Below are 9,212 nucleotides of genomic sequence, written 5' to 3' on the forward strand. Positions count from 1 at the left end.
ATAATAATAATAATAATAATAGTAGCAGTTGAGTATTGCACACATTTCAGGCTGGTGTTTGTTTCAGATACAGCTTGTTCCGTGTAATGCATGTGTAAACTTTATAAAAACAAAACCCTCATGTTGTCTTCAGGTCACATTGTCCCATTTTCCCATATCAATGTTCTTTTTAATTCCCCAAAATAACATGATTGATTCCAACATAACGTCTTGGCAAGTACAAATTTTATCTTCATAATTTTGGGTTTATTCTATTTTAAGCATTGTAAAACAAAGTGAAGTGTTGTTGAAAATTGAGGAAAAGTTGACATATTCCAGTCTGTGATTATCACAACATCCATCCTTTTTAGTCTCAATAATTCCTAATTTCTGCTTTTCTAACTCCAACATTAGGTAAAATTTCCTATAATTAGGTTTGACCATAAATTCCAAAAATAACTGAAGTTACTAAGTTAGTGTTACGTGGTGTTGAACATTAAAAAAAAGTGACAAATGTAAGAAATAAGGTTAAAAACATCGATAAAATGCATCAACAAAAGTGTTGATTTTCAATTTTGGCGGGAAGACAACACAAGGGTTAAAGGAAGATGTACCCTGATGTGTGTGTGTGTTTGCGTGTGTTTGCGTGTGTTTGCGTGTGTTTGCGTGTGTTTGCGTGTGTTTGCGTGTGTTTGCGTGTGTTTGCGTGTGCAGGCTTCGCGGGGACCCCCGGCTACTTGTCCCCAGAGGTGCTGAGGAAGGAGGCGTACGGCAAACCTGTCGACATCTGGGCCTGCGGTGAGCTCCTCTGTCTGTGTGTTTCCACCCGCCGCCTCCACGCTCTTCTTCTCGTCCACTCAGACAAAGGTTGTGTTCTGGTGTGTAGGTGTGATCCTCTACATCCTTCTGGTCGGGTACCCTCCGTTCTGGGACGAGGACCAGCACAAACTCTACCAGCAGATCAAAGCCGGAGCGTACGACGTGAGCCCGCCTCTGTTTTATCGTCACTCCTCTCCGTTTCTCCCACTCTGAATCAGACGTTATGCCGCTCATGTGTTTAATTAAGATGTATGGGGGCGTGCATGTATGTATGTGTGTGTGTGTGTGTGTGTGTGTGTGTGTGCGTGCGCGTGTGTGTGCGTGTGTGCGTGTGTGTGTGTGTGCACGCTTTAGTTTCCCTCCCCAGAGTGGGACACGGTGACTCCGGAGGCTAAAAATCTGATCAACCAGATGCTGACTATCAACCCAGCCAAGAGGATCACCGCCCAGGAGGCTCTGAAGCACCCATGGGTCTGCGTAAGTACATCAGGGTCCTTGCCATAGAAATAGAGTGGATAGAGCGGCCATTTCTGTTGAAATCCACCTAGCAGAACAGTCAGAGCTGATACGATATCATCACGATATATTATTGCGATTTTAAACATATTGCAATATTCGGCTTTCGCACGATATGAGGAAAATATCTAATTGCAATTATCTTGACTGATACTGAGATTGCGATTCGCGATTTGAATATTGCACTAGTCCATATTGCGATTTCACTAAAATTGCAATCTATTGTGCAGCTCTACTGCTGCCCCCAATAAGGGGGTGGGGGGGGGGGGATCACCAGACGCCTCCCGATACGATATCATCACGATACTTACGCCACGATACAATATTATTGCGACTTTAAACATATTGCAATGTTCTGTGATGTATTGTAATTTACTACCTTTTTTTCCAACTTCACATTTTTCCCCCGATTTCAAATGACGTCCCCAAAAGGAAACTTAGTCAACATCTGTTTCATCTAAAAAGAGACATTTATCTGATCAGATCTCAATTCTAATTGCTGCAAAATGGGGATTGTCAAGCGGATAAACAGTTTTCGTATGGATCATATAATACAGTTTATATACTGTGTGTGTGTGTGTGTGTGTATAAATATATGAACTCCCGTTTTTGATTGCATCTGCTCTTAAAAAAGACAATTCCTCAATGAACCAAAAATCAACAAGCAGCATCGGTCGGCAATAATCAATTATGGTATGACCCAATGGCAATAATTCATTTCAACACTCCTATAACTTACAGTGTTTTTTTTTTTAAATCTCTATTCAAATAGTTTTTATTGAAGGAAAGAAGAACATCAGTGTATCAGCTGATTGCAAGCTTCTGAACGTTGTAATTTTGTAAATCCTCTAAAAAAATAAATAAAAAAAACGCAGCCCGTTTGTGAACATGTGTCCAAAGCTGCCAAAATAAATCAGCGGCATCTGTTTCCAAACATGCGAGCTGTGATACGTGGTGCACGTGGTTCTGGGGCAGCTTACTGGATCTTGGACCAGTTGTTCCCCAGGAGGGCAAAAGAGCAGCCCCACGAATCTCAGGGATGAGCTCTCATCCACCGAAATATATCAGGATCCCCGGCTTAATTTCCTCTGATATGTGCAGTTAAAGCAGAGCAGGTTATCTGAAAGAGGTTGCTGCTTTTTACCCTTGTGTTGTCTTCCTGTCGACCGTGCCGCTTTTTTTTTTTTTTTCTGGGTCACAATCGAAACCTTTTGATTTGTTTTTGTGTTTTTTTCGAAACCTTTTGTTGCTTTACCACCGGACGTTTTTGTCATTTTTTTCTGCGCCTTTTTTGACGTTGTTTTTTTTTTGGGCCATTTTAGTCACTTTGTTCAATGATCTTTTTTTTTCCGAATGCTGTAAAAATTTAACAAAACATCCAGATTTAAAGAAAGCAGAGGGCTGATCCTTTATTTCACTTGTTGTGTGGAACGATCCGTGTCATTTCCCCACAAAGTTCGGTTGAAAGACACTTTTCTGATGAAGAGTTTTTTTTTCTTCTTCTCTCAAAATGGGTCAAATTTGACCCGATGACAACACAAGGGTTAAGAGTGAGAGGAAAAATTGAAAAAGGCAGATTTTTTTAAAGGATATTTACTTGTCTCAGAGTATTTCTGCTCTGTGGTGCCTTGCTACTTTTATTTAACCCTCCTGTTGTCCTCGGGTCAAATTTGACCCGTTTTCAAAGTCTCTATATTAGAAATTTGGGTTTCTTTTTCTAAAAAAGGTCCAAAAAAGTAACGTGGATTGTTCCTACTCTGCTCTTTACAAGTAAAATAAATGGTCAGTTCAATGCTTTTATCATATTTGTGTGTTTTATTCGGTTTTATAGCATTTGAAATAAAAAATATGTAAAAACCAAATTTCCCCCCAAAAAAAAAAAAAAAAAAAAAAAAGCTTCAAAAAATGTTACAATAATTTCAAAAAAAGAGCAACAACAAATTTTGGAAGAAAAAGCGAGAAGTGTTGCAAAAAGATGATTCAAAAAAATTAAAAAAAATTAAAAAAAACTAAAAGCTTCAAAAAAAAAATTCAAAAAATTAATTGCAAAAAAAACAGAGCAACAAAAATGTTGGAAGAAATAGTGAGACGTGTTGAAAAATGATGATGATGCAAAAAACAATTTAATTTGACATTGTGACTGTGGCAGCTTCAGACGTCCAATCACATCACACGCTGTATTAATAAACACCGTGATCATGTATGAGAGTGATGGTCGTCATGACACCGTGAAGATGAGTTGAACGTGTTCAGCCCCGAGGATTTTTTGGCAGAAACGTCGTCACCCAAAGAAACCCACGGCGTCTCCGACAGCTCCCGCCCACGTGGACGAGTCCCTGTCAGAGCTGCTCGTCTAATGTTGTATTTTAAGCATCTCTCTCTTTCTGTCTCTGTCTCTCTCTCTCTGTCTCTGTCTCTGTCTCTCTCTCTGTCTCTCTCTCTCTGTCTCTGTCTCTCTCTCTGTCTCTCTCTCTCTTGCTCTCTGTCACTCTCTCGTGTCGTCTGTCCTCTCAGTCTCTCTCTCTGCTCCTCTCTCTTCTCTCCTACTGTCTCTGTCTCTGTCTCTCTCTATCTCTCTCTCTCTGGTTTCTCTCTCTGTCTCCTGGCTCTCATCTCTGTCTCTCTGGCTCTCTCTCTGTCCTCTCTCTCTGCTCCGTCTTTCTCACATCTCTCTGCCTCTGTCTCTCCTCCTCTGCCTCTCCCTGTCGCTGTCCTCTTCTCTCTTCTGTCTTCTCTGTGTCTCTCATCTCTGTCTCTTCTACGCTTCTCTGTCTCTATTCTCCTCTTTCCTCTCTGTGCTCTCGGGATGGGGTCTGGGCTACTGTCTCTCGTCCTCTCTTGTCGTCTCTCTTTCTTCTGTCTCTCTCTCTCTCTCTCGCTCTTCCGCTATCTCGTCTCTATCCTCCCCTCCTGTCTCCGGGTGCGCGTCTCCTCTCTCTTTATCCCTCTGTCTCTCTCTGTCTCTCTGTCTCTCTGTCGTCTATCTCGTGTCGTCTGGAATCCCTCTTTCTCGTCGCTTGCTCTCCGGTCCAGTCGTCTGATCTCTCTCGTATCTCTCGTCCTCTCTCGCTCTCTCTTCTTCTCTTTTTCTCTATCTCTGTTTCTCTGTCGCTCTGTCCGCTGTCTCTCATCTACAACTCATCAAAAATCTCAGTGTCATCTCTTGGTCCTCGCTATCGTCTTTTCCCCGTCTGTGCGTCTCTCATCTCTGTCGCTGGTGTCTCAAAAAAACAAATTCGGGGTCGGTCGCCAATAAAGGGGGATCGGGGCTATGGGAGGAAAAAGAAGCTGGGGCGGGTGTCCGGTGGCGTTCTCCTGTCTCTAGTCATCTCTCTGTCGTCATGCATCATCGATCTGAATCAAAATCTCTCGTCTCTGCTTCTCTCTGGTCCTCTCTGTTCTCTCTCGTCTTCTCTCGAGCGTCTGTTCTCGCTGTCTACAATGATAAAAGCCCGGTCTGTCTCTTCTATCTGTCTCCTCTGTTGCTGGATCTGTCGCTATCGGGTCGGCCGCCTGCTGTCGCTCTCAGGGTGAAAACTCTCTCTGCTGTCTGGCTGGTCTCTACACTCGCGGCGGGCCTCTCTCCTCGATACTCTTCTCTGTCGTGCTAAGGATCTCTGTCTCTATATCGGTCTGTGCTGTTCCTCGGCCGCTCTGCTACATTTAAAAAATATCGGGAAAAATAGACAGGGCTGGTATCTACATGTCTCATCTCCATGTCAAGTCGTAAGCAGAATGGTCAATCACGTCTGGTGGCGCAATCTCTATACTCATAAATCCTAAACTGAATCTACGGGGCTAAGGCAATGGTGTAAGCTGTCTGGATACCTCTGTCTCTCTCATCTCTCTGTCCCTCGTCGTCTCATGCTCTATCTCCAAAATCTCTTCTCAATCAATCGCTATCAATAAGTCTCTTTTTTTCCTCTATCCGTCTGTCATCTTTCTCTCTCCATCTCTCTCTGTCTCTCTGCTGTCCTCTCTATCTCTGTTTTTCCGTGTCCCCCGAGTCTCTCTTCTCTACATGGCGTCGAATGTCGATCGTCACTTCACACAGAATAACATACTAGGGTACTCTGTGCTCTCTCTGTATCTGATCTCAGATAAAACAAAAAGATGGGCTGTGCAAAGATCCTTTGTACGGCAATCGAGCTCTCATCCGGGGGGGAGAATCAGAAGAGGAAAATCGAGAATCTGGGGCTACATACTGAAAAGTCGAGTCATCTGTCCAGACATACCACACTAAACCACAGGCAGCGAGAGAAGTCTCTCCTCTCAAATAGTCAGAGCGCGAGCGACAGAGCAAGCGATCATCTTGTAAAAAAACAAGAATAATCAAAAACGTAAAAAAAAAAAATCATCTTTACTCTCCGGTCCACGTCCAGGATTGCATCATCTTGCGGCTTAACAACCGGGGTGCGACTGCTCGCAGGAAAGTCAAGGCAAAGTGGCGATCAGGGCGGAAAGTCGGGAATAACATCGGTGGAAACGTCCTCTCTGCGTGCACAATGCATAAACTACTTTCGAGAGTGCGTCAGAATAACGATAACATGACTCTCTCCTCTCTTCTCTGACAGACTTTCTCTCCTCTTCTCTTCTCCTCTACTCGACTCTCTCTCTTCTGTCCTCCTACAGATGGTCCTCTATCTCGTCTCTTCTCTCCCTGTCTCTTCTCCTCTCCCTCGGCAAAAATCGTCATCCTCTGTCTCTCGGAACTCGAATCGAAAATCCAAGGTGCAACTCGGTACGAAAAATTGGATCTCGGAAAAAATCTCTGTCTCTCTTTCAAAAATACTGTCCTCTCTGTCTCTCTAAAGATCTAACATTAGATATTCTCTGTCTCTCTCTCGCGGATTAGGAATCTCAATCAAAAAAATCTCGCTGTAACAGGGATCAAATCTGCAGCTCTAACCAAAAAAAGGAAAATACAAGTCAAAAAGCAACCTGAGTAAAAAAAAAAACAATCGTAACGTGAAATAACGATACAGCTCTAGTCTCCTTGGATCCGTAAAGACTCTGTAGCGGTGGGGCTCGCAGTACAAAAAGGAGGAGGGGGGGGAGACCTAAAAACATTCTCTTTCTCTGTCCTCCTCTGTCTCTCTCTTATCTCTCTCCGAAAAAAACAAAAATGTCTGTTTCTTTTTTCCTCCACAACCTCCAAATCTCTCTCCCTCCACTGTCTAAACAAAGTCTCTTGGCTCTCTCTCTTTCGAATCATCTGTTCACTTCTCCTCGTCCGTGTGCGTCATCGCTCAGTGTCAAATCTGTCAATCTCATCTGTGGGCTGTCGTCCTACCTCTCTCTCTTCTCTGTCTCTCTAGGTCTCGCTATCTCTTCTCTGTCTCTCCTGATCTCTGGCTAGTCTCTGCTCTCATGCAAAAATCTCTGTCTCTCGCTGGCGGTCTGCTCTCCCTCTCTCGTCTCTCGCTCTATTCTCTATCGATACTGTCTCTACCATACTCTGTCTCAAAGGTGGGCCGTCTCGAAGAAGGCGGAAAATCTTAAAATATCAACTTTGCGTGCTCTAAAAAGCGGAATTTCGCTCATGTCTCCTCTGTCTCTGCGTGTCTCTAGCAACGGTCAATGTCTAATCTGTCCAAAATCTAATTGAATGCATTAAGGTAACAGTAAACTGGTAGCGGCTCGTCTCTCGTAACAATCCTGGTACGTACATACATGCGTCAAAAATCGATAGCTCATCGGCTCTCGATACGGTCGTCTGCATCCAACATCTAGGTCTATCGTCTTTTCTCTGGTCATGCTGTCTTCGTGGCTCTCTGTCGTCGTGCGCTGCGTCTCTCTATCTCTCGCTTTCTTCTCTCTCTCTAGTCTGTCTCTATCTCTCAGTCTCTTCTTCTGTCTGTCTCTCTTCTATCCTGGTCTGCTGTCGTCTGGTCCTTCTCTCTATAGCTCTCTGTCTACGGGCGTCTCTCGTCCTCGTGTCTCTCTCTGCGTGCTCGTATCTCTCTCTCATCTGTCTCAATCTCATGTTGCTGTATGATCTCTCTCTCTGTCGTCGTCTGGCTCCATGCTCTCTGCTCTGTCTCTCTGTCACTCTGTCTCTCTCTCTCGATCTCTGTCTCTCTCTGTCTCTCGTCTCTCTGTCTCTGCTCTGTCTCTGTCTCTCTGTCTCTCTGCTCTGTCCTCGTCTCTCTCTGTCTCTCTCTGTCTCTCTGTCTCTGCTCTCTCTCTCTCTCCTCTTTCTCTATCTCTGTCTCTTCTCTCTGTCTCTCCGTCTCTCTTGTGATCTGCTTTCTCTCCTCGTCTCTGTTCTCTCTGTCTCTCTGTCTCTTCTCTTCTCTGTCCTGTATCTGTCCTCTCTCTCTCTTCAATTGGGGGTCCATCTGGCAATCTTCTCTCTCGTCGCGTCTCTCTCTCATCTCGTAGAGATCTAGGATCTCTTTGTTTCTCTAACTACGGGTGCGCTGTCTCTTCTGGGGCGCTGTCGCCATGCTCTAAGCAAGGTAATCGTACTCTGGATCTGCTCATGTCTCTCTATAGCGGGGAAAGTCCCGTTGTTTCCAATCTGTCCGTCTCACGAAATCGTCTGGCTGTCCTCTAGAGTACTCCTACGACGTCAGCGATCTCTAGTACATGCAGAATCTGTCTCCCAGTCCTCCGGTACGGGACTACTATAAACGATCTACATCGGAGGGTAAAAGCAGGAAACAAAGGTCGGATGCGCTGTGACAATCATCTGTCAAGGTCTCTGTCGCTCTATACCATACTCTGCGTAAGCTACCCCGGAGATACAGTCCTGATACGCGAAAGGTCGATAAAATCAGAAGATAAGGGTCCGGGTCGGGCTGGTCTGGCAGGGGGAGGGGGGTCATCCAATAGCTTAATCGCTCGTCATACCAGGTCAGTGTGTCTCGTCGCTCGTGGATCACTCTCGTTCGTCTCGGCAACTAACAGGGTTGCTCTCTCATCTCATCTATCCAGTAATACTGCTTCGTCTTCTCTCACTATCGAAAAATCTTAATTGTAGCTCTGTCGTGGCGCGGTCGGGGGCTCTCTGGTGTTCGTCTCGCCGGCGGGGCGTCGGTCGTGTCTTGTCCTCTCTATCGCTGTCCTCTCTGTATCCTGTCTCCTCTGTCTCTCTCTCTCTGTCCCTCCACAGCAACGCTCCACCGTGGCCTCCATGATGCACAGACAGGAGACCGTCGAGTGCCTGAAGAAGTTCAACGCCAGGAGGAAACTCAAGGTGTGAACACGCTCCGTCTCTCAAAAAAGAAACACCACATTCACATGTATTTATTTATACGTTATCGGCAGCTTGGTGGCCCAAGGGTTGGCCTCACAGCAAGAAGGTTCTGGGTTTGAATCCTTTCTGTGTGGAGCTTAAATGTTCTCCCCACGTTTGCATTGGTTACCCCCCCAAACCATCAAAAAACATGCACTAGACTAGGGTCTCCAGTCAGGGCCCTTGATCAAGGCTCGGATCTGGAGTTGGTCCCCGGGCGCTGTGATTGGCTGCCCGCTGCTCCCTTGAGGGATAGGTTAAACGCAGAGAAGGAATTTCGCCACATGTGTGTGTATGGGACGATAAAGTACCTTTAATTATTTATATATGCATACATACTGTACAAATAGCTACCAAAAGCCTGAAATCGGAAGTTAGGACAAAGAGTCGTTGCTATAGTAGTTTAGTAGTTTATTTGAACATGTATAAAATTTAAAATAAAGAATATTTATATATAATGTAATACATAAAATGAAATATCTATAGAGATGATACACTGATGCGTGGCAAGTACAGCGGCTACTTTTATGTTAATGTTTTATTCAGACATTTACAAAAGAGCCCAATGCTCATTGGCTCATTGTTACTTACTTACTTATTTATTTACTTATTTACTTAGTAAATTTGGGGTATCTATACTTTACTGGAGTAATTATTT

General features: G+C 44.5%; 1 protein-coding gene across 10 annotated transcripts in view; it reads left to right on the top strand.

Annotated features, from left to right (window-relative positions):
• Positions 1-9,212, top strand: part of camk2b2 (calcium/calmodulin-dependent protein kinase (CaM kinase) II beta 2) — an 85,248-nt gene that overhangs the window by 45,428 nt on the left and 30,608 nt on the right. For all 10 annotated transcript variants that reach the window (XM_032511151.1, XM_032511157.1, XM_032511150.1 and 7 more), the window contains exons 8-11: positions 694-777; positions 866-960; positions 1,153-1,275; positions 8,432-8,515. In XM_032511151.1, the coding sequence (XP_032367042.1) occupies positions 694-777; positions 866-960; positions 1,153-1,275; positions 8,432-8,515 (386 nt within the window). The remainder of the gene's footprint in view (positions 1-693; positions 778-865; positions 961-1,152; positions 1,276-8,431; positions 8,516-9,212) is intronic.

Source organism: Etheostoma spectabile, unplaced genomic scaffold (assembly GCF_008692095.1).
Source record: "Etheostoma spectabile isolate EspeVRDwgs_2016 unplaced genomic scaffold, UIUC_Espe_1.0 scaffold325, whole genome shotgun sequence".
Lineage (NCBI taxonomy): Eukaryota > Metazoa > Chordata > Actinopteri > Perciformes > Percidae > Etheostoma > Etheostoma spectabile.